The sequence below is a fragment of the Erigeron canadensis genome, chromosome 3, assembly GCF_010389155.1.
Source record: "Erigeron canadensis isolate Cc75 chromosome 3, C_canadensis_v1, whole genome shotgun sequence".
In the NCBI taxonomy this organism is placed as follows: Eukaryota; Viridiplantae; Streptophyta; class Magnoliopsida; order Asterales; family Asteraceae; genus Erigeron; species Erigeron canadensis.
In genome coordinates, this window is record NC_057763.1 from 46149933 (window position 1) to 46175448 (window position 25516).

At 35.1% G+C, this 25516-nt stretch overlaps 4 protein-coding genes and 1 non-coding gene across 6 annotated transcripts; 2 read left to right on the top strand and 3 right to left on the bottom strand.

Annotated features, from left to right (window-relative positions):
* LOC122593127 (probable hexosyltransferase MUCI70) lies at positions 1–5739 on the top strand. 2 transcript variants are annotated; one of them, XM_043765486.1, is made up of 10 exons: positions 1–206; positions 327–400; positions 2028–2318; positions 2436–2643; positions 2821–2930; positions 3019–3218; positions 3688–3791; positions 4421–4608; positions 4817–5016; positions 5303–5739. In XM_043765486.1, exons 1-10 carry the CDS (start codon positions 40–42, stop codon positions 5537–5539), a joined length of 1779 nt encoding a protein of 592 aa, XP_043621421.1. In that variant the 5' UTR covers positions 1–39; the 3' UTR covers positions 5540–5739. The 2 variants fall into 2 exon arrangements, with proteins under 2 accessions (XP_043621421.1, XP_043621420.1); XM_043765485.1 differs by having other exon boundaries at positions 1–400.
* A 1586-nt stretch (positions 5740–7325) lies between these two features.
* On the top strand, positions 7326–10239 carry LOC122590497. The gene has a single exon (XM_043762698.1). It carries the CDS (start codon positions 7374–7376, stop codon positions 10086–10088), a length of 2715 nt encoding a protein of 904 aa, XP_043618633.1. The 5' UTR covers positions 7326–7373; the 3' UTR covers positions 10089–10239.
* Positions 10240–10783: 544 nt separating this feature from the next.
* Positions 10784–17373, bottom strand: LOC122591134 (callose synthase 11-like). Its single transcript, XM_043763348.1, has 3 exons — positions 17238–17373; positions 11546–16878; positions 10784–11146 (listed from the first exon to the last, which is right to left on the bottom strand). The coding sequence occupies exon 2, from the start codon at positions 16824–16826 to the stop codon at positions 11553–11555; it is 5274 nt and encodes a 1757-aa protein (XP_043619283.1). The 5' UTR covers positions 16827–16878; positions 17238–17373; the 3' UTR covers positions 10784–11146; positions 11546–11552.
* Positions 13761–13840, bottom strand: LOC122594745. The gene has a single exon (XR_006323101.1). It is a non-coding gene; the product is annotated as a small nucleolar RNA J33 (small nucleolar RNA).
* Positions 17374–23353: 5980 nt separating the features above from the next.
* LOC122590599 (CASP-like protein 1C2) lies at positions 23354–24253 on the bottom strand. The gene is made up of 3 exons (XM_043762788.1): positions 24079–24253; positions 23687–23786; positions 23354–23602 (listed from the first exon to the last, which is right to left on the bottom strand). The coding sequence occupies exons 1-3, from the start codon at positions 24231–24233 to the stop codon at positions 23372–23374; spliced, it is 486 nt and encodes a 161-aa protein (XP_043618723.1). The 5' UTR covers positions 24234–24253; the 3' UTR covers positions 23354–23371.
* Positions 24254–25516: the final 1263 nt, after the last annotated feature.

Consider the following 25516-nt stretch of genomic DNA (forward strand, 5'->3'; position numbering starts at 1 on the left):
TAAAAAATAAATAAATATTGAAGAAAAAAAAGAATTAGAATGACAAATGGGGTAGATGGAGGAAGATCGTCATCATCAAGTGTAGGAAGTTTAGGGTCATTGGTTGTAAGATCATCGAGTAATGGCAGTTTACAACCAAATGAGCCATTGATTTCACCACCACCAGTTTCTTCTAAGAAAGTTTTTATTGGGAATAAAGATAAAGAGTATTATAATTATTATTATTATAGCCATTATTATACTAATAGTTATAGTAATATTACTAGTAGTAATAGTTATAGTAATGTCTCATTTATTTGGAGTTGGATCTTTAAATTTGTACCTAGAAAGAAAGTTGGAATGCTGCTTTTGTCACTTGCTTCATTTGCAGCTATGTTATGGATACTTTATATTGCTAAAGGTATGCTTTTCTTTTCTATTTTATTTTAATCCAAGTTATTATATTTTACTTTACAAATATGATGAATTTTGTACTGCATTTTATGATAGGGGTATGACTGTCTAAATCTTACCTCCCCATTCACTGCATATCTTTGTGATTGAGTGTTGTTGTTGATGTTAAATTGTTTATCTATCTAATGTGTTGCTTTCTTTCATGGGATTATGTTTGTTGCACAATTTAGGAGTGATTATAAAATAGATTATGATAATGCAAATGCACACTAAAACACCCCCAAAGTTTTTTTTTTGTTCATTGTTAATGTTTTTAGGTCTTTGGTGCATTTCCTTCGAGTGTAGCTCAATGTACTCTCAAGTTTGTTTGATCTTCTAATGCATTTTGCGAAGTCAGTCTGAACATTGTCTTACCATATATTGTGTAGCTTAGTTGGTAGCGAGGATTTTCCAAACATGGTCTTGTTTCCTAGCTGGGCAGACCCTCTCCTAACGGGCCACTGAGCCAGTCTGACCATAGTCTTCCGTATATTGTCCTTATGGAAGGACATGTGGGCTGACTCAGGGTTGCCGGTTATCAACTCTTTGCTAAAAATAGGGAGTGTTTCACAGATGTGAGCTTAAAGTCATTAAACTCAATAATCAGCTTTGCATGTTAGGTTAAAAGCGATGACAAATCTTTGCTCATCAGGATGAACCATCAAAACATTATGTGAATTCCTATCTGTAGCATTAATCATATGACTGCCTTATAAACTTATTCTGCTTTGTTCAAGCTGTTACAAACTAAATCAACATGCACGTCTGAAACGCCCACGTGAATATTACTAAGTGGGCGTTTCTGAATATTACTAAGCTTCATTAATCAAACTATTTCAAAGCAGCATGAAACTACATTAAGATACACTTATAAGAAGTGTTGCAAAAAAACCAAAAGGATTAATTTAATCCTTTTGGTTTTTTTGCAACACTTCTTATAAGTGTATCTTAATGTAGTTTCATGCTGCTTTGAAATAGTTTGATTAATGAAGCTTAGTAATATTCAGAACATATCTATATGACCTTGTGCACTATGTGGGTCAACTACTTGTTCTTTGGGTTCATTTCATGTGGTTTTTACTCTAATATATTGGTTTGACGTGTATACATTTAATCAAATTTGGTATATGAGCTAAAGTTGTTTTTATTGATATCTACAACGTTAGTTTTGAGTGATCTTGAAGTTATAATGGATTACTTGTTAATGATTAAAGCATATTACTAAATTGCACCTTAAGTTAGATTCAGGACTCGGGGGTTCTGTGCCAACATCTTTTCCATCTTTATGACAATTTGTTGACCAAGGATGGAGTAAACATATGATGGAATTACCTAAACTGACCTTATGATAAAGGCTTACCAAATTTAGGGATATATATATTTTCCTCATAAATGGAATTGTATCTGCATTTTCTCAAGAACAATAGTATGTCTGCAACAAGAGTCAACGTTCACTCATGATTTGCATCAACGCGATAAAAATCATTTATGCCAGTGTCATCAGAATCTGTTACTCACGAATTTAAAACAACAATGTTGATAGATATATTCATTTTTCTTATTTATTATTAGTTCCTCTTTCGGCGTTTTTGAAGGTGAAGTTTACCAGACGAGCAATTCGTCTCTAAGATTTTCTGGATATTCACAAATTATTGATGAAAGAAGAGCTCAAAAGTTGAATTCTACTTTAATGAATGATCAAACGAGGCTCACAGTACATGATGATAACAGGATTGAACCCCACCCTCCTCCACCTCCAACCACGACCACCCACGCACCTCCGCCGCCTGTTTATTTCAGAGGATACACTCTTCCTCCTGGAAATCCTTGTGAGACCTTCACATTGCCACCTCCACCAGCAGACAAGAAAAGGACAGGCCCACGTCGTAAGTACTTTTCCCTTTTTAATCTTACTAATGTATCACTAATTCACTACTACATAATGCTGTAAATTATTTCCCCTTCTTTTTTAAACTTGAAATAGTTTCTTTATAATCTTTCAGCTTGTCCGGTGTGTTACCTGCCTGTGGAAGATGCTATAGCTTTAATGCCAACATATCCATCATATTCTCCGGTGCATAATCTAACTTACATCCATGATGAGAGTTTAATTAGAAGTGAATTTGGAGGATCGGATTTTGGTGGATATCCTTCCTTAAAGCAAAGAGCTGAATCTTATGATATAAAAGAGTCCATGGCCGTGCATTGTGGGTATGATTTTCTGCAGATTTATGGATCACAAGGGATGTTTGGATGTGTGTTATGAGAGTGGTTATTAAATGTTTGAATAATCAGTTAACCATTCCACGATGCGAATCCAATCACCCCATTAATCAGTTAACCTCACTAATCATTTCTTTTTTTTTTTTTTTTGGTGTACACTAAAAGATTTGTCAGAGGAGATAGGCCTGGGCGCAATTCAGGATATGACATTAGTGATTCAGATCTTTTTCATATGGATCAGTGTCATGGAGTGGTGGTGGCATCAGCAATATTTGGTATCACTCTATATCAATATGATACATATGTATGCGTATAGTGCACCCTTTTGAATCATGGGTTTTCCTAATGATTTAAGCTTTACAGGAGCTTATGACTTGATTCAACAACCAATGAACATTAGCGAAACTTCAAAGCAAAGTGTGTGCTTTTTCATGTTTATCGATGAAGAAACAGAAGGGTTTATGAGGAATTCAAGTTATCTGGATGATAGCAAGAAGATAGGCTTGTGGAGAGTTGTTGTTATCCACAACCCCCCATACATTGACCCAAGGCGCACCGGAAAGGTAAATAAGCGATTTTTAAGCAGAGTTTTTGTATGTTCATTCCCTTCCTTAAGTAGAGTTTAACGGATAAAGGGAATCCTTTGACCCAATCAATGCTTTCAATATGTTTTAGAGATCGCCCATTTTAGATATTATAATCTGAGAAGAACTGAAGATGAAAATGTGGGTACCATGTATATAGTCTGAGAGGAAATTAAAATGTGCATCTGGATTTACTTGATGTTGGGGGGAAATGGAGATTGGAACTAGTAAATGAAAAATAGTACAAAATAATGAAACACGAGAGTAACGGTTATATGTTAGACTATGATAACTAATATATTAAATTTTTATATATATTTTCTGAAGACATACTTTAATTGCAATATTGACTATCAGCGGATATCTGAAGTTGTCTCAACTGTAACAACAAATTGATGAAATTGGTGAATGTAAATCAGTATATTTAACAAGATCAAGTTTGTGGCAGGTTCCAAAGCTTCTATCACACAGGCTTTTCCCGAATGCTCGGTACTCTATATGGTTGGATGGAAAACTTAAGCTTGTAGTTGACCCTTATCAAATACTTGAAAGGTATTACCTTCTAATGCAATATTAATCTAATACACGCATTCTGTTAGTATCATTGGCCCACATTGCATCTATTATATTTTACTTTTTTTAGGCTTCCACACTTCATTACGGAAATATAGTAATTGCACGATATGTCATAAACTAGACCATGTTTTATGAATTGCAAATGCTTGCACACCCATCACCACCTTTAATACACCTTTGTCCCATTTGAGATCTGAATCCACAACCTTTTAGCTGTTGGGCCGCCGTGATGCTAGTCCAAAAGCCCCATATGTTAAAGTAGTTTTTCACTAATATAAACCATTATACGTACTTCCTCTCTCCGATGGTAAATCTAGGATTTTCGACCAGTGTATACACTACTATAATATATTAATTATCTACTCTACAATGGTTTTTAGGTATGCATATGCAGTTATGCATTGCTCCCCTTCCACGTGGGTCCATTTGTTAGTATTCGTGAATTGTCTCAAGTAGAGATACTGTAGCATTAGCATTTTGTGAGCTTTAGTATGGATAACTAGGTACTCTTAGTTCCAGTGTCAAGGAAATATTAATATGAAGTAGCCTAATATTTAGTACCTTAAACTATGCTGATACAACAAAATTTCTCACATTGCTTACAGGTTTTTGTGGAGAGAAAATGCCAGTTTTGCAATATCCAGGCATTATAAGCGCTTTGACGTGTTTCAAGAAGCCGAAGCTAATAAGGTGGCTGCAAAATACGACAATGCCTCCATTGATTTCCAGATTGACTTTTACAAAAAGGAGGGTTTGACCCCGTATTCAACTGCCAAGCTTCCTATTAGAAGTGGTAGGGCAATTTACTTTATTTTATATTATACTTTAAGAATTAGGAGGTGTTTGGATATGCATTTACACCACACAATAATCAGTTTGGAGTATTTGAGTAAAAGTGTTTATGATTTTTGGTTTTCTGGTTATATAGAGTCAATATGATCAGATTTGAAAAGCAGGTTTTACATGGTTATTATAGTATCTAACCTGGTTGGAATTGGCAGATGTACCGGAAGGATGTGTGGTAATAAGAGAACATGTTCCCATCTCCAATCTCTTTGCATGTCTTTGGTTTAATGAAGTTGACCGCTTTACTTCAAGAGACCAGATAAGTTTTTCCACAGTGCGGGACAAGATCAGGTCAAAGACGAATTGGACTGTAAACATGTTTTGGGATTGTGAAAGGCGAAACTTTGTACTTCAGGTATCCAGCTTTCCCCTTGTCCCTCTGTTATGCATGCTGGTTTTTCAGGTCAAAGCACTTATTTTCCAAATGCAATGTGGATATCAGTTCCCAAGTCTGGTTCAAATTTAACATGCTTTTCTTTGAAAAACTTGTAAATAACTTAATTCAAAAATCTAAATATATGTTTGCAACACTAACAAAAAATTTGTATCAAATTTATATAACCTTGAAAAATTTTCCTTCTGAGCCTGAAGTCACACTGTTCCAATTTGATACATTTTGGTATACATTTGTGATGTTCCAGGGATACCATAGAGACGTTATGGAGCATTGGGCTCCACCACCACCCCGTCCTGGCACACCTGTTATCAATTCTCGTTCTTCTCTTCTTATTGATGAACTACAAAAAAATTCCACAGTATTAAATGTAAGTAATCCAAAGAAGACACCATCAAGAAAACACCGACGAGACAAAAAATCAAGTTCTAGGGGGCACAGAAAAGTTGCTGCGGGAACAAGAAGCACCATTACGCGAAGTTAAAATTAAATGCAAGCAAAGGAAATCATTCTTACCTTCATTGTTTAATTAGAGAAGTCATTTTTGGTCTAGGAAAATCGATTGAAGATGAGAATTCTTCGTTATACATACATGTTTTCTTTTTCTTAGTTGACCAGTGACACATTTTTTTGCTGTATATACAATTTTGAAAATATTATAATAATCCGTTAATTGCACGTCTATTTCTTCCAGTTTATTGAAGCTGAGTTCTAAATTGTCTGATATGATCATGCTTTTTGAATCGTGTATACTTATGAAAATTTAGATTAAAAAGTCAGTTAAGAAACAAGGATTTTGGCATGTTTAATACGTAGAAAAGTGTTGGATATACTGATTGATCATTATTTTTTTAAGAACATAAGAAAGAAATGAAAACAAATCAAGAAAGGAAGTCAAACTTTAGAATATTAACTTTACACTTTGTATAATGATTATCATATACAATGCTAAGGTGTTTGAATGACCCTTGATTTTCATGCCTTAAAATCCATCTCTCTTTTTCTTTTCTCAATGTACCATTGTTCTCGTTATCCTTGATGCAGTGGCGGCTTAAGGTTTTTGGAGGCCTCAAACGAGATTAATTTTGGGGGCCTAGTTCATTACCATATAAACTAAAGTTAAAAAAAAAAAGTAGCTCGTCTTTTATTATTGAACTACAAGTAATAAAAAAAAATATGCAGATGTTGATGCAAAAATCAAAAAGACGTTACTGCAATGCAAATTATATAATGATACTTAATCCAAAATTCAAACACTAAATCTAATATACAAGATTTGGAGGCCTTAGAATTTAGGGGCCTAAAGCGATCGCCTACTCCCATAGTACTGTTGAGCCACCTCTGCCTTGATGAACACGACGCTCATAAACATACGAGTATTTCTCTAATGGTCAATGTGGTCATGGTGATGGTGAAAGACAGAAGCACGGTACTTGCTCGTGCTCTGATTAACTTCACATTCAATGTGCTCAAATTCAGTGCCGGCTATGAGGTGGTTCATAGGGTGCTAATAGGCCGGGCCCACTGCATCTAAGGGCCCACTACTTGCAAACCTTTCATCTATATTAAATTTTTAACTAAAGAAAGTAAAAGTTGTAGTAGATGAAAAAAAAAGATGCTTAAAAAGATGTATTTGAATTGACCTTTTTGACACTATATTTATATGGAATTCTACTTTCCTCCCTCCAGTTTACATAATATTTACATAAATTAGTACAAAATACTATAAATACTTTATTTGTTTATTCTATATCAATAGTTTATTCCGATTCTTTGTTAAGTGTATTCATTTTTATATATAACTTTTTTAACTTTGTCAATCTATATCATACGTTAATCACACATGATTAATTAGTTATACATATAAAAGAAAGATTTGTTTTTATATGTAATCTATAGCACTTTTTTGTGATACTTCATTTTGAACTTCGAAAACATTTATCGTCGTTATCGGTTCAATAATTTTGGGCCTATATTTTATGCTAGAGCCAGGCCCTGAAATTTTTTACTTTCTCTGCTCAAATTCATTACTTTGGGGTTTGTTTCACAAATACTTCCTCTTGACTTTCACCTGTCTTTGACTTTAACCAGCAACAGACCTTAAAGCTGACATCCTTGTAAGCTTGGCTACTATAATCCATGCACAGTGTACAACAACACTGCGAAATAAATTTTTGTCTGGTTGAAGCTAAAGATTATTTTTAGAAAATCAAAATCAAAATCCTCACATATACACAAACAAACATACATATATATAGTTCCAGATTTAGAAACAAAAGAAATGTAAGAATTGTAGCTTCACAAAATCAAGAATTTCAATGGGAATACCCAAATCTAAAACATGGGTTTTATTCCCCTTCATCAATCTCATTAAAATCTTTCTACTTTTCACCATTTTCATCACAAAATCAACCTCAATTCCATACTCAAAATACTGCAATAATATAGTTCAAGAAACACAAGCAACACAAACACAATTACCAACAAATAATTTCCTACAGTTAAATAAAGCTGTTTACAGCTTAGGGTTTCAAAATCCCCAATTCAATTTCAATCCCAATTCATCTCAAACTGTATCATTTACAACATTAAAAGTTTACAAAACAAAATCAGAAAATATTGTTAAAGTTGATTCCTTTCTTAATTTAAATGGCCCAGAAATTCTTGATTATTTTTCCGGGGAGATTTCACGGCGAGGGTTGCGGCTGGTTAAAGTTCGGCCACCGCGATTTATGCCTAGTCAGAATTCCGGAGCTGGGTTTCGGTTATCCGGGTTTTGGGATTCGGGTTCTGGGAAGTTATGTATGGTTGGTTCAGGATCTGTAAGTGCTTTAAATTCTGTTGATGTTGTTTTTAATTTGAATTATCCAAATTATACTGTTCTTGATACTAGTTTAATTAATGGTACATTGCAATGTGTGACGGATTCGCGGTCGGGTTTTAAGCCTGTTTCAATATTGGGTGTTTCGGGTATGGGGTATAGTTTTAGTTACATTGATAAAGAGAGTAAAGATGGTGGCTTTAGTGGTTATGATGGTATGGAGAATGTTTCTTTAAGTTTGCCTGATGCACAAATGGTTAATGGGAGTGGGATATGTTCGGTTATAACATGGGGTCTTAGGTTTGAGTTGGATTATAGTAGCTATGACTGTAAGAATGTTTCGTGTAGCTTTGGAACGGTTGGTGATGAAACGTTTCCCCGGTTTATGTCTATTAAAGTTGTGGATTGTTTGGAGGATGGGAAAGTGAGGTACATTTTGCAGTTTTCAAATTCGAGTTTTGATAAAGGGTTGTCGTTCTATCCACTTACTAGTTTGATTGCGGAAGGGAAATGGGACAAGGAGAAAAAACGGCTTGCATTGGTTGCTTGCCAATTGTTTGGTAAATGGGATCTTAGTGGGTGTTCGATTAGGGTAGCTTTTAGTTTCCCTTTGACTTTAAGTTTGAAACATAGGAGTAGTATCGTCGGGAAGATGTGGAGTACAAAAACTAAGAATCTTGGTAATGTTTCGTTTTACAGTCCAGCAAATCTAAACACGAGGCTTAAAGATTCGTCCTATGAGTATCTAGAATTTGAAAAGGTCGGAAGTTTGTGCAAAAAGAGTATCGACAGTAAAGGGAAGAAAGGGACTTACCCTGATGAGAAATCTCCAAACTTGAGATTTGACATGTTGGTGAGAAACAAGAAAGGTCAAATGGCGTATGGCTATGCATCTCCTTTGTACATAAGGGACAGATTATACTCCCCTTTTGCCAAGATTGAGTCTGAATCTGAATGGAAGCCAAGAAACGGGCATGTAAATGTTAGCTATGTTATGAGCTTCACGACCCGTGATGAATTTAAGTCTGGTGGTAAAGCTCCCGCATCCAAGATGATTGAAATATCTGCTGAAGGTGTGTTTAATACCAAAAATGGAGTTGTATGTATGCTAGGTTGTAAGCATATGCCGTACGAGAAGTTCCAGAGGAATGGTTCGTTAGATTGTGAACTTGTGATCAACGTCAACTACTCACCATTGAACGGAAAAGATGCAGGAATGGTTCATGGGACTATTCAAAGCATGAGAAAGAAATCTGACCCTCTTTACTTTGAACCTCTTGAGTTTGGTACTAGCTCCATAACAACCATCCAAGCACGGGAATCGATATGGAGAATGGATTTGGAGATAACCATGGTTCTGATCTCCAACACACTTGCCTGCATTTTTATCGGTTTGCAACTTTTTCATGCTAAGAAGAATCCTGAAATCCTTCCTTTTATATCTGTTGTCATGTTGGTTGTTCTCACTTTAGCTCATATGATACCGTTAGTACTCAATTTTGAAGCCATTTTTATGTTGAACCGAAAACAAAGTCTATTTCTTGGTACTGATCAATGGCTAGAAGTTAACGAGGTACTGGTTCGTGTCATTACAATGGTAGCCTTCCTTCTACAGTTTCGTTTGCTTCAACTCACTTGGTCATCAAGAAACGATGACTTGAGCCATCAAACCCTTTGGGTATCTGATAAAAAGGTTATTTGTGTATCGTTACCATTATATATCATCTCTGGTCTCATTGCTTGGTTAACACACTCTTTACAAAGTTCTCACACAAAAACACACTATCTTGGGCCACGACAATTTCACGCACACGAGACTTTCTGGGATGAGCTCAAATCTTATGTTGGTTTAGTTCTGGATGCATTCTTGGTACCTCAGATTATGTTCAATCTGTTCTCCGACACCCATGAAATGGCTCTTGCTCCCTCGTTTTATATTGGGTCAACCATGGTCCGTTTGTTGCCTCATGTCTATGATCTTTATAGAACACATAGTTCTTCTTGGTTTTACGACAAGATATATGCGAACCCTGGGATGGATTACTATTCAACGATGTGGGATGTTTTTATATGTTGCGGTGGAACGATTTGCGTTCTTGTAGTTTATGTGCAACAACGATTTGGAGGGCGATCCTTGTTTCCGAAAAGATTTAGGGATAGTGTTTTGTACCAGAAGGTACCTGTTACTACTAGAGAACAGCAAATTTTCTGAGCTCATTTGGCTGATGAGTATATGTTTTCATTTGGTGGTTGTAAAGAAAAGTCTTTTAGGGGTATTTGCCCAATCAGTTCATATGTGTAGTTCCTGAATTTTGCAACAATTTACAATACAAACGACAATATTATGTAGCCACTTTCAGTTATATTTTCCCTCAAAAATCATCTATAACGGAAATATTGAGCTTTGAAATTGAGATTATTTGGCAATTGGTTCATTTTGTACTAAATTCCATTTGTTGCATGACCAAATCAAAGAATGACCAATTGATAGACTCAAACGAAATTTGAACTTTGACTTGCACTTAATAATCTAGTCTTTTTTATTTTTAAGCAGCTTAATAATCTATCTGACACTTGTATTTTGCCGATAAAAAATATATAATAATAAAATAAAAAAAAATCTGACACTTAAACTTAATCTATCTGAGCCTCCAACCTGAACTTGGTTGAACTCGGTTGAGCCATGGAAAAAGGAGAGAGCATAGGAAAAATCATTGCAAGAATGAGAGTCAGGAAATTGATTGGACACGGGGCCTCCGGACTGATGTAAACACTTGAATTGTTTCATACAAACATAACCATAAAGTGTTTTCGGTTATTTGGACCCATCATTTATGAGTATTATTTTGTTTTGATTTATTGCCACCAACACAATTGAACCATCTACTTTCTCTTGCCACCTCTAACTTAAAACAACGGTTAGTTCATACTTCATAGCATGTAAAGAAAGGCAAGTACAGCCACAAAAATGTCAATGCATGTGAAAAAGAAATTACATAGCTTCTTCTACACAAATATGTACAGATTGATGTTCAATCATTGAACTGCAAAATTCTAATTCACTACTTCTAACTTCCATTAGGTCAAAAAATTTGAAGCAACGCTTTAATGATGCCCAACAACGCAGAAAAAAAAAACCCTTCTCCACTTCTTGAGTTTGTTCATCAAAAATGGGCTTACATCCAAGGATCTTTGTTGTGTGAAGACAAACTGCAACTACAACTACCAGCTTGATGGTTTCAAGAACAGTAACACCTTTGCATACTCCGCCTGAAAATAGTTTATACAAAATAATTAGATCTAATTAGAAAAGCCTTTATTGTCAAACACGTAGTTTTTCAGTCTTGAAGACCGTGGAGGCGGCTAAATGGACAGGTTGGACCAAATGTGTACCATGTCAAAGAATATATGTTTTCAGTGTGGGACAAAATGAGACGGGGAGGGTGACCAACAGACGCGTCTTGGTCTTGTCCATTTATTAGAGCCTTTAATAGATATTTCATAATGTTAAATAACAATATAGGGTTAAGATAATGAATGCATCAATACAAACTTTGGGGAACCTGAAACCCTGTCAGATAAAACACAGCCCATATCCGCTTCAAAAATTTATAAATCACGAGTTTGATATATAACTGATTACTGATGTTAATAAGAGAAGAATATAACCTCGGTATCATGACTCTGTGTTAATATTCTTCCCGGTGAGAATCCTGGAGATTTGAAGCCCTCGACTAAACCCTTCGTTAAACAACATCCTTGTTTGCATCGACTGAAATCCAGGCATCCACGATAGAAATGCAAGAGGAGCCAAAACAACCATCCCAATCAACATATCATAAAGCCGAGCCAACGACACAACTGTATCCCAAACAAGCGAGTTCTCTAGAAACGGCCTCAAAACCTGAGCAATGGATATGATACCCCATCCGGTTGGAATAAACGCCAATATACTCGAAAACAAATCCAAAACCGTTAGCTTTGTTAGCTCCAACAACAGTATTGTCACGAGGACTACCAAAAATGTCACCAGAAGTTGCACCAAGCGGTACTTGATGTGCTCCTTTGCAGCAAATTTGCCTTGAGCATACGCTATAACAATGTAAACCGATACAGCAACAATCATAAAGACCCACGAGATCAAGTACACGACAATACTCTTGCTGTTGTTTGCTATTTTAAGATGATAAACAACTCCATATTGGAAGAAGAAAAAACGAAGATCCAGTACTATTTCCAATAACTTTCCCCACAATCCAGTTGTTCTAAGATGATCTTGTTCTTCATACCACCACGTTTCCCAGCTCACATCAGCCTTTACTAATGAACCTCCATCGTAAAAAAGCCATCTCACAAACTCTTTGAAGTCGTATACAGTTTTCAACCAATCAAAACCCGAGGGGTTAAACACAAACGGGCCCATGATCCATGACACTACGAGAAACCAGCTCGATATGTTCAAAATTATGTAGATAAAATTGCTGATGGACAAAGGGGTTGTTGATGCATATACCGTCAAGATCACACCAAGCTCAATAGCCTTTACAAAATGGCTTCGAGCATATAACCTGTAATTCTCGGAAAAACTCTTGTGTTCAACGACAAACCCTCGTCCAGTGGCTCTGTACTTGGCTCCACCATGAAGAATGGTTCGCCCAAAGTAATGGCTACGGGTCCCCATTGAGAATGTGAAGAAAACTGATGCAAGTTGTAGCTGCATTGTTATGTAGTCCCACACAGCAGACAGAAAACCGTGTTCTAAGGAGTTCTCAACTATCATTGGGAGGGCTGTGAAAACCCCAATCTGGACCACGAACTGCTGGTTCAGGATTGTACCAAATGCTTTGTTGTATTTGGTGTTGTCCATGGCTGCACCCTCAACCCCACTCAATGAAAGATAAAGACGGCCCCATAAAAACGTGTACACCATCACAACCATTATCATTGTGTTGTAATAGAACCCGACGGTTGTATAGAAGAATGACAGCATACGAAAGAAATCTAGTCGATGACCTAACCGGTAAACGTCACGACTCAAAACCTGCTCGCCGTTTCCTGAAGCAACTTTGGCTTCAAACATCGAGATTTGGTTCAACCCGACATCCCTACCTTTTCCAACTTGAATATACTCGTGATGGGTCACATTACCACCCCGTAGAGTACAGTTAAAACCTGCGAATATGTCTTCACTAATATTTATAACTTTAGAAGCTTTACTAATTCCTCCCCGTGTCAAGAACCAGAACCGGTCAAAAACATCAGGGTGACCGTAGTGCATTCGCACTTTCAAAGGGTTCGCAAGAACCCTTTGACCGAGTGTCACGAAGCTCATTTCTTGAGTTGACATGAACCATGCGAGTGATGAAACTGAACCCGTGAAAATATTTTCACGAACCCCAAGAATGGTCGGCTTTCTAATTCCGTGATTGAGTTTAAATTCCTCCAAAAGATTTCTCATTTTTAACGCCTCCTCAAATGAATTGTCTTGGTTCATGTCAATGGTTTGAAGTGCATCCCCCCGTGTGAAAATAATAGCATGGTTTTGGTTTTCGGGTTTTCCTTCACCGAGCTTCATTGGACCCGGTAATTTGATTCGGTAGATCTCTTCTTCTTGCTTTAATTGACTGTTATACTTCACTAGAACCGAATAATACTCCAACTCACCCCGACCCAAATGAACTTCATCAACATATGCAACACGAAGTGCCTCGTTGTTTTTCATCAAATTTGCAATATCTTCTGCTTGTGACTCCCCTTTTTCTTTCTGGGACCCGTATTTCTGGCATGCAACAACATAGGTGAACTTCATTATCACAGCACCAAATTCCGTCATGGCTCTGTTTTGGTTTAAACTTCTTGAACCCCCAAGAGCCATAGATCCTTGCTTTATCTCCATCTCCGAAGCAGAATCAAGATATGCAAGAATCTCAAGGGCTCTATAGTAATACATCATGCCACGAACTGTCCGTGCCAATGTTTGACCACGATACGATGCCCAAGCACGAAGTTCTCGAGATCTTGTAGTGAAAATCTCTTCATCATCCTTCATTCCATCTCTACGCATTCGTTCCATAAAATTATCCCACTCATCCTCGTATATTTTCTGTAAATAAAACAATGTTGATATCCCATCATCGTTTGGTTTTCTAAGCCCTTCTTTCTTGTACAGAACATCCTCATCATAATAGGGTGTCAAAACGCAGAACGCAAACATCTTCTCCACTTGCGGGGCTCGTGGTATATTCATGAAGAGCGAATTGCTAAAAAAAGCAATCCGTCTCCGGGCCTCAATGTTCTTTGGGACATTTCGCATCGAGTCCCTAGAACTCAAAATCGTATGTAACCGTCTTAACTGTCGATAGAAAAACGCATCCTCGGGTTTTGGAAACTGAACTCTGTTCACAAAAAGTAAACCCTCCTCTGCAGTAGCTGGGTTCCTTGGGGCTAACCCTTCTTGCATTAACTGAGCAACAGGTTTCTTAGTTTTCGGGAGCTCTTTTACCATGAGCTCGTAAAGGGCTTGCAACACATCGACGAGTTTGTTCATGTTTTGATCCGGTGACATCAGAATTTCAACTAGACTTATCAACCGCGCGTGGATCCGAGGAAGTGCTTGACATTTGTAAAAGACAGTAAACTTCCCCTGCCCTACATGATGATCAATTTCACCAAATAGGTTTGAAACAATCCTGTGTTCTTCAGATTGACTTTGAATAATCTGAAGTAGCATGAACCGAATGCTGCAATAGGCTTCAATAACCGCACACCTTCTATACTCACTGTTACAAATCCTGAACCAAATCCACTTGTCTGGTGCACCGGCCTCGGCAAGTTCCCTAGCCTGGCTCAATGCTAGAAGGAGCTCGTTACACAAAAGAAAACATGGCCATCGAACAACCATTATATCCCAACAATTCTGCGGTAACTCAGTTAGCTCCACATCCCGGTCGCTGATCAAATCTTCCTCTCTCATTGTAAAGATTACTTCATTCCAAATCAAAGCAAACCGCCTCGCATCGACCTGACTGGACTCGAGTTTCTGAAAAGGTTGACCAAGCCCATACCGGAGTTTGATCCGGCGAATAGCATTTCGTAACTTCTGAACGAGATTATCTTTTGCAACCAGCGTTTGATCCTCAGGGATCAAATTAAAAGATAACGCACTACAGAAGAACTGAAAACGTAATCTGAGTTGCTCAATGTTCCGGATCTCACCCAAATGCGAGAATAAACCAATAATCGAACCAACAAAAGCCGAGATAACCGTGTACCATAACTGTGTATCCACCAAATACATTAAAACAATTGGAGTCCATACAAGAATAACTGCCATCCGGTTCCTGTTGTCAAAGAACTCACGCCAATTATAATCAATATGAATGCTCAAAAGGGCTTTTGTGGGAGCAACAAGAGGCTTAATTTGCAGAAAGTAGCTGAAGGAAAACTTTGATAGCAATATGACTATCCAAAACAGTGTATACTTAATGTTATTAACTAACCCTTCCCGCAAACCTCGTCCCACGTAGAGTCTGGAATGAAACCACCATGTTAACACATCAAAAAGTATAAAATCGGTATTTTCGATGAAATTTCTGACCCATGGCAAGGCAAAAAGGATCGTAGCCAGCACTTCAGGTACGATATAAACCAGACCCGTTTTCAAAAACACTATGATTTTATCGTTGGCTGCATCCGACCAACGCCTATCAGAATTCTTCTGAATCCAGATCTGAATGTAGAAGATTACAAACACAATCACCCATGTCAACGATACAAAGCTTTTCATTACCATTCTAAAAAGGAGCAACTTGGAATCTCGAGTAACCAGGCTATACTGCGTACCAGCATCAAGAATGGATTGACCAAAACGAAGACCGGCCCACGTTATAAAAATCGTAAGCAGTTCAACTTGCACATCACGGTCACTAATCGCTTCCCACGGATACGTAGTTTCTCTCCAAGCGACAATCATTGAGGCTTGGAAGAACAATATTAACAAAACCCATAACCGATCAAAGTTCCTAAACACATTCCAAAACGTTCTTTGCTCCACGAAGCCTGTTTTCCCAACCCGGTTAGTAACTTTCGGATCATCGATAATGAAAAAATTGCTAGAAAGATCCAATGGCCATTTAAGTTTCTTGAAGCATTTCCGACTCCAGAAAAACTCATTAATGTCGTCATAATTTCGCCAAGCCGAATGTGGTGCTTTCCCATCTCTACTTCTTTCAACCTCGTTTTTTATCGTTAGGTATATGGGTGTAATAATCTTGTTTAAAAATGCATTTTCACCAGAGATAGAGGGGTTAAAAGACCGGCCCGTGTTGGGGTCAGTGTCTCCACCAAGAACTTGGTTGAGTTCCATAGTCATATGATGGTAAATATAGCAAATGCATTCTGGGGTGAACCGGAGATTTCCGGCTTCACCCCATATCAATAGATACATAGCTACATATAAAAGTTCACGGCGGTGAGTATCCGGGTTTTGCCGGAAAAGTGGGAGGCGAACCTGAGATTTCCGGCGGAGGTAAGAGCACCAAGTCTCGTAGTTACGGAGGAGCTTACGGCGGAACTGGTTCAGCACTTTCGGGTCAAGATTGTCGGCGATGGCTGGTGGCGGAGTAAGGCGCATTTGGGCGTTTGCAAGGTGAAGAACAAGATGCTCTCTTTGGTTCCGAACATTGTCACGCTGAAACCCAAAAAAGGCACCGAGCCAATCCATAAGGTCCATTCCATCTCGCCACTCTCGAAACGGCGGTCGCCGGAGGTCACCCACGGCACGTAGAGCGGCAGCAGCGGCTCTTACTTCTGGGTACCGGAGAGAAGGGTGGTCTGAAAGTAGACTGTGAATAGGAATTATGTTGTAAGGTTCCTCTGAACCAAGTGGACGCGGCGGCGCGTGGGGAACTGCACGGCCGCGCGTGGGTACTTGTCTTTGTCTCAAATTCATCTCATTGGGATTCTAACTGGTTTCTTGATCTGGGTTTGCTCTCAAATCCACCCTGCAATACAAAATTAATCCATTTTTGAAAACAAAGCACAAACATATAAATGGTAGCAGAATCATCACTGCATTAAAGTATATACCAAGAAAAGTAAAAATGATGGTTTAAAAAAAACCAAAAAAATATAAATATAAAAACAAAAAAGTTGAAACCTTTACAAAGTTGGAGATTGCTTTTCTTTTTTAGCTTAATCACTAATCCAAAAAACACACACATACAAAAATACATAAGAATATATCTAGACAGATAGATACAGAATATTTGTTTGGTATATACTGAAAAGATTTTTGTTCATGTATATCTATATATATATAAAAAAAAAAAAGTTATATCAAAATTAAAGAAAAAGACAGTACCTTTATGAAATGATGACGATTGGAATTTCCTTTAGAGGGTTTAATTGTTGAGATATATGAAACGTGACCACAAGCTGAGAGGGGGAGAGTGGGAAGATGGAATAAGATAAGAGGGTGTGACTGTATAGTGTTTTTTTGAATGTGACCAAAATAAAGGACAAAAATTGTAACAGATATGTCACGTGCAGTGCACAATCACCGTATATTATTGTTCTGAAAGGCCGCCATTTGAGTAGGTGGTGCCGTTGTGGGATTGTGTTAATTTTTACGAGTATGTTTTCTTATTTTATTTATATTTTTTCAAATATTCGAATCTATATTGAAGTGCTTAACGTAAACTAAGGTGGTTGGGTACTTGGGGATCATATGTTTATTAAAAAAAAAATTGTATTTTTTAATTTTTTCATGTAAAGTCACCTACTCATCTTACTTTAAGAATAATGTAATATAGTTATAAGACCATTCTCATCGATAAAAATTCTGTTCGTTCAATTGTATATAATGGAATTTTTTGATGAGCCCAATCAAACATGCAGGCTGCAGCCGACTAGTTTGTGTGACCCAACATTGTTTGGTCCATTTTTTAATATAAATTTTGTTGCGGTAATACATATTGTGAGTGGCATATTTTTAATGCGCGTTACGGCGGTGAGATGGTGGGGGTGATAGCTATGTCAGAGAGTGTGATAGTCAAATGCCTACGATCTCCGCCCTCGGATTTAAAAATTCGTCGAATGTATATCGAATGACATCTCTAATTAAATAGCATGAAATTTTAAGAACACTCATACAATTTTTATAATTTATCGACGTATGATTTTGAGATAAAAGATTTTGAATGAATTGGAGGAATAAATGATTTATGTGGGAGAGAGAAAAAAGATGATTGGTTGAGATTTGAGGAGAGAGAAAGGGTATTATAGTTATTTTAGTTAAATATAAAATAGATGAAAGGGGTATTTTGGGGATGTACTTAAAATCAATATTGAAAATTTCAATTCAATGTTGAAAATCTGAAATAAATCTACTTTATAATATAGTATAGATTTATATTTGATATAGTTATTGCAAATATAAAACATTATTATTTGTTTTAAAAATAGAGTTTGGTTGGGTTGTTAATGGGGGTGTAAAAATTAATTTTAGTTGGGTTAAGTAGATATAAAAGAGAGATTATTTTTTTAAGAAATAGTATGGTTGGGTTGGGTAATAAATGGAGATAGTCTAAAGATATTACTAAAAGCATAAAACACGTTGATCATAGATGGATAACACTACCGTTTCTTTTAGCTTTAACTATACATATTATGGATTTATTTATTTTACTCTATCAAACTTTGCACGAAAAACCTAAAAAGGAAATTACGGTTATATGGATATCAAAAGACATAACACAAACAAGAGTTTTTTAGGAGTTTTAGCCTTATAAAGTGTTAAAATCTTTATATATATATATATATATATATAAAACTAGTTTTAGTTTTTATTAGAAAGAAAAAACTCCAAAATGAAACGCTACTTAAAGTAACGTTTCAGGAGCTTTAATTTTTCTATAAAACTTTTTAACCTTTAAAAGTTACACAAATATCTCTTGAAGTTGCAAATACAACTATTATACCAAACACTTAAAAAAAATAAAAGTTTTAGCTAACAGTTTTGCTTAAAAGATACAACATACCGCTACAACTAAAAGGTACAACTACACGTTACAACTATCGGTTACAATTAATTTTATCAACATACAACAAAACATCTTTCATTTTCTTCATATTATCAAATTTATGATGTTTATTTGAACAAGTATTTAAAAAAAAATCATCATCGTGTTAATTTACTGATAAAAAAAAAATAAAAAATCATGTTTCTTATCATATTTAAGTTGTGTTCTATATGCGTTTTGGCAATGGTTAGAAAAATAGTCAAGCCATACAAATGAAGCCTAATAAAACCATTACAAATAGACAACAATGACTTTCATACTAAAAAGAACCCTTGACCCAAAAGTTTAAAATTTGTTCAGTTAAAGAGCAAAAAAATTAACTTTAACTTATAACTATATGGTAGATTGAAGGTCTGAGATCCGTTGCCACTTGAACATGAATCTATCTTATTTAACTTATAATTCTTTTTAATTATTGATTATAACCTTTTTAATATTATGAAGTAATTGTAAAATTCGAATTTTGTTTTGAATGACAAAAATAATATATATTAATATATATGACAAATTAGCAAAAAAAAAAGGTACTAGTCGTCTGAATAATATAATTATAAGACTAGTCTATAGTAATTTCACAAGCCAACTAAAACTCAAAACTCTACTCGAAATATCAACTAAAATTCGAATTATTTATAATATAAACGACTGATTATATTAAAGGTGAAAAAAAAGTTTAATAAAAAACTAAGGTTTTTAACGCTTAAATGTTTTTAACCTTTATCACTATTTATGCTAATTTATACTATCAAAATCTATATTTTTATTTATAAACTTATTTAGATTAATTCTAAACCAACTTAACTACAAAGATGACTTGTTTAATCATTAATGTATCAATTACAACGTGTTTGAGTAAAAAAAAAGTAAAAATTCATGGAACATATGAAACACGAATTGTCGGCTACAACTGATGATAACACCACAAATGATTCATGGGCGACGGTGGTGAAAGGTGTCGTTGTGTATGAAGTTGATGCAACGCGACTGGTTGTGCCGCTTTTCACGTAAGACAACGGGTCGTTAAATATATAAGAAAATTAGTGGCAAATCTCTTGTTCATTATTTTCTCATTTTCCAATTCGAAATGCATCATCAAGATTCCATGGCAAATCTCTTGTTCATTATTTTCTCATTTTCCAACTTCTACTACTTTGGTTTTATTTTACGGGGAGTTTGGGATTTTGCTTAATTATAAGGGCAGTTCACTTCATGTATCTTCTTAAAAAATGTTTATTTCTATTAAAATAAGTGGTTTATTGTTGTATACCTACTTAAAAGACAATCGGTTTGGTTTAGCTAGCTTATCTTGGCTTATTTGGTTTTTTTTTTAACGATAAATTTGGCCTTAGCGGCATGACTTTTCATATATCCAACTCTAATTTCAAAAGAACTTCATATTTGGAAAACCTCTGTCTCTATTCCTGGAACATTCACTCACACCAAGATTTAAACCCAAAACCTTTTAATCCGAGACTTCACCATATACCCATCAATCTATTGATGATTTAAGTGGTTGGGGTGGGGGTGGGCTTATTTTTTAGTTTCTAAGCTTATTTATCAATGACAAGCCAATAAATAAGTAGTGAATTGAGTTTATCTATTTGGGGTGGGGGTGGACTTATATTTGAGTTTCTAAGCTTATTTATCAATGACAAGCCAATAAATAAGCAGTGAATTGAGTTTATCTATTCGAATAAGCCAACAACACCCCGTAAATGGTTTCAATAAATATGCAGTGAATTGAGTTTATCTATTCGAATAAGCCAACAACACCCCATAAATGGTTTCATACTATATATGAGATTTGATTTTAATCTACTATTTAATTTTATATTAGGATTTAGGTCTCATAAGATAATAAAATACATGAATGATTATATAAATTATTTGGGTGTTTATTATTTGCACTGAAATTTCAAATCTTGATTAATAAATGTATTCAGATATATGTCACAACCCTATAAGTTGTCACGCCCAATGCCATATTATTAGTTTACAATATTTTTATCGGTCGTATATATTTAATAATTAGGATTTAAAAATTATTTTATACAATGAACACCCAAATAACTCATTACATAACACAAATATTCGTGTATAGATTATTATATTTCGAGAACCTAAACCTTTTACGGAGTATATTATAGTTGGCAAGGTGGTCGAGTATACTAATTTTTGAAAAGTGTAGTGCTTTTTGTATTTGGAATAATTACATTAAGGGGTGTTTGGTACAATGGAATGAAAATGGTGGAAAGGGAATGAGAAAAACTTTTCATGTTTGGTTATAATGGAGAATGAGAAAGAGAATCAAGAAGTGAGAATCGATTTCATTCCCCCCATTCTCTATAAATTGTAGAGAATGGATGGGAATGATTTTTTTTGTTTTAATGATGTTATATGTATTAAATTTAATATCTATTTAAAATTTTGTATTTTTCATATATTCATTATCTGCTTGTACCAAATGACGGAATCTATCATCTTTTTAAATACTCATTCTCTTTCCAACTATATTCATTCTCTATTACATTTCTATTCTCTTTGATTCACTCTTATCAAAACCCCTTAGTTTATTGAAAGTTTATGCAATTATCTATACTACTATATAAAGATTATACACCTTTGTTGAAAAGTTAGAAAAAGAAGAGATGCAAAATGACCATTATACCCTTCATGAATTAACTTACACTATTGGTCTTTTATCTTTTAAAATATCTCATTACCCCATTAGATCAATTATCTCTACATCAGTTACATTTATATCAACCTACACCACTCGACACCGCCACCGCCACCACCACCACCACCACCACCACCAATAGTCGCGCCATCACCACTTGTTGCCGACACCACCAGACCACCGTAACCATCACCGCCGCATTGCGCGGGTACTGTGCTAGTAAAGAAAAATGTTAATAATAATTCGGCAACCCAACCCAACATGTTTGGAACTTACACGGCTTACATGTCCTTATATTTGATCTTTGGCTCTACTGTATATAGGTGTGTCGAAGGTGGGAGTATCATGGCTAAGTAGCAAACGTCATCATATTTATCGGTGTAACAGAGTTATAACGCAATGTTCCTTAAGTTATATCCTGATGAGCTTTCTCATACTCGATTGAAACTCGAAGAAGACGTGGAACAACTCAAAGTCCTTGAGAATGGTTACAAGATAAAGGTATGATTCTGTCAAAATATTTCCTTTGATGTTGACTTCTCTTGTAGAAGACAATTTGGTCTATAGACCGCAAATCTTATTCGTATTTTTGTATGTTTGCTTCTAGAATCATGCCCCATAGACACTTGGTCGTTTACCCTTTAAGTTCCACGAAATATTACCTCTTTGGTCTTTTACCCTTTACGTTTCACGAAAAATTATCTCAAATCGCGCAGTTTGAAAGTTTTCCGCAAGGTTTAGGTGTTTGTTTTTCTTGCTTAATATTAAAAAAAATTAGTGTGAACCTATAATTTCTTTTCAACATTGGTACTTTTTAAAGCACCGTCGATACGATGGTACATGTGCATATGATACTTTAGGCTTAATATCCCTTAGAAAGTAGATTGAAAATTACACCGTAGATTTTTCTACATAATTATAATCTAAAATGCAAAATAATGATCTTTAAAGTACGCTGTCTTTTGGACGTACGAATCTTATTCTCGTTATTAGGTACATATAAAAACGGTTTTTACCATTTAAAGTTAACTTCTCTGTAATTGTATGTATGTGCATGTCCAAATCAATAATCCGTGCACGCTATTTTTTTTATAGATATTTTCCATTCTTCAACAATTTCGCACACTATTTTTTTGTATGTAAGTATTTCCATTCTTGTAACAATTTTGCAAGCTAAAAATTAGGTCATCGAGGTTGATCATGATGCTCATGGCGTCGACACTCCTTATGATATCAAGAAAAATCGAATCTTTGATGCTAGAAAGATACTCGTTGTAGATTTTTTGTGGCAAGAGATTGATTGATCTTACAACGTAACTAGTACGAGTATATGTTTGGCTTCTTAGGCCAAACATACCATTATCCGAATTTGAACCTAATTAATTAATGTGAGAGTTCAAGACGGGTAATTTGTTAACGCATATACATAATGGGGGGAAAAAATACATGGTCGTGATACAAATAAAAAGAATGTAAAGTACATATTACTTTCATTGCATAAGATACAAATTATCATTATAGCAAAGTATTTGTGGATGACATGCTAAGATACAAAATCTCCATATATGGAAGGAAAATAACAATGTTATGTCCTAAACATTTCTTTGATGAACATTTGACATAATCTTAGCACTGTATATGTTACCTACTATTACATTACACTGTAAGTATTTTAGGAAGGATATTAGGTGACTAAAATGTGTAAGAAAAGGGAGATGAAATTTGCTATAATAGCTAGGCTTTAATAACAACCAGATTAAGAACATTGTTTAAGGAGTAAAGTATGAGCAAAAAGTAAATAATGACAGACACAAATCCGGCGATCAAAGCTACGGTAACATGGTTGCAAAACTTAGGAACTTGGTCACATATGGGTAGCCAACCAGCATGCGAATTCCCCTGCTTCCCCAATTGCCCTACTCCAACGGCTGCCGAGAAACTTGATATCAAAAACGACATTACAATCTACACGAAAACAACAAGTTAAGTTTATATATGATTCAACATTAAGTGGTTTGTGAAAACAAAAGGAAGAGTGTATTGAGATACCAAATCAAGAACAATAACATGACGCCCCGTCTTCCTTGGAGGAACAAAGAGTGCCCCCAAACTGTATATCGTCGTGATAATGCTAACGATCACAAAATATCTACGCAAAACGTTTTCAAATCGATCAACATTACTCCCAACAATAAAAGCATATCTCATTAGAGGAGTACTTATAGATGCACACACTAATTTGTAAAACTACCAAAGCACAAGTCCGACTTGTTTGTTGTATCAAAAAAGTTAAAATCCAACTCTCTCTAGCTAGAAAGTAATTACTATAATTAATACTTTGAGTGTCATATATAAACGTGAATTCATAGAGGCTATTCAATATAAATTTGTATTAACACTGCCAAAAAGAAGAATATGGAGACTATATGGATTTGACTTACTTGAGCGTGGGTGAGTTGTTATACTTGGCTTCAAAGGTCATGCCCAAGACTTTAGCCGAGTCGCGACTAGTGACCATTACAATAGCGGCTACAAAAGTTGCAATCATGGCTATTATCCTTAAGCAAACAATTGGGATCCATTGAGACTTGTTCATGGACCCTTTAAGCTAAATCAAGAAGATATGATGATAATACTCTAATAAATGAGAGAGAAATAGAAAGACACAGAGAGAGTTGAAATTTCACAAACTTTTATCAAACATGCATACATGATCAATGATCTTTATAATAAGGTTTGGTAGGCCACTTTAATTACAGAGTCAAAATTGTTAAATATTAAGTAATTAAGATACTATTATAAAATTATAATGTACAATTATATGTTAGCACTATTATTGTAGATTTAGAAGAAACTTACCACATGTTATGAATGGAATAAGGTAGATAACATGTTAGGCAAGGTTGGTACGTGTGTTGTTCTTTGGTCACCTAATAACTTGTTTAGTTCAAAAATATCCTCTTACTACACATACCATGTGTATTTTGAAAGAGTATAAGAGACCGACTGTAAGTTTTTTCTTTCTCGATCCTGCGTACTAGTTTAAGTTGACACTATTTCAATCATATACTATAATAGACGATGTGTCATTTGTATGAAAAAAAATATCTACAATCTCTAGCTCATACACATAAAGATATCAACACAACAATGATACAACACTAATGCCTACTTCATTTCTTAAATATATACTGTAATAACTTTTTCCATGCGCAAACAATAAATTTTCATCAAAGTAGTCACACTATTTTTTATGATATCCAAAGCTTTTAGAGCTTCACTTATGTATTAGAACTTGAAAAGAACTTTGTATATGCATAATACATCTATATGACTATTTTAAATCGTAAGAATAATATACCATTAATATTGGTTGAGAAAAACATAATGACATGTATGGTTAGGTTTTTTTTCTTTTCTTTTTTTTTAAAAAATCCTAAGATACCGTACTAAAGTTATTTATATAGTTTTAAAGTTAAGATAAGACATCTAATGTATTTTTTAAATTATGATAATGCGTATTTAAATTTTAATATTCTAAAAAGACGACATACAATATAATGGATATGTTATTTAAATATATATCATATTTTAATTTCAATTTCAATTAGAATCAATTATAAAACTTTGAAAGATCATTTCAAGAATTATTTTTTGACTTTTCCAATCACTTCATTTGTAGTAATTTTTTGTCAAAATTAAAAGTTGATAGGGTATCATAGTCTTTTTCAATCTAAACATAAAGCTAAAATTAACGTATTAAAAAGGATAAATCGATAAGAACTCCTTGATATCACGTATTACATTAGTACCTGTGAAACCCTCATGTTGAGTTTTTTAATTTGTTTTTCATTAATGGTTAGCTACCTTTTTCAGTCT

Excerpts from the sequence above, each read along its gene's own strand:
- LOC122590599 (XM_043762788.1), bottom strand. The coding sequence starts at position 24,233 with ATGAACAAGTCTCAATGGATCCCAATTGTTTGCTTAAGGATAATAGCC. Across the intron at positions 23,787-24,078 it reads AACAACTCACCCACGCTCAA|ATATTTTGTGATCGTTAGCA; the intron begins GTAAGTCAAATC and ends CGTTTTGCGTAG. Across the intron at positions 23,603-23,686 it reads ATGTTATTGTTCTTGATTTG|ATTGTAATGTCGTTTTTGAT; the intron begins GTATCTCAATAC and ends GTTTTCGTGTAG.
- LOC122591134 (XM_043763348.1), bottom strand. The coding sequence starts at position 16,826 with ATGAATTTGAGACAAAGACAAGTACCCACGCGCGGCCGTGCAGTTCCC.
- LOC122593127 (XM_043765485.1), top strand. The coding sequence starts at position 40 with ATGACAAATGGGGTAGATGGAGGAAGATCGTCATCATCAAGTGTAGGA. Across the intron at positions 3,219-3,687 it reads ACCCAAGGCGCACCGGAAAG|GTTCCAAAGCTTCTATCACA; the intron begins GTAAATAAGCGA and ends AGTTTGTGGCAG. Across the intron at positions 5,017-5,302 it reads GGCGAAACTTTGTACTTCAG|GGATACCATAGAGACGTTAT; the intron begins GTATCCAGCTTT and ends GTGATGTTCCAG.
- LOC122590497 (XM_043762698.1), top strand. The coding sequence starts at position 7,374 with ATGGGAATACCCAAATCTAAAACATGGGTTTTATTCCCCTTCATCAAT.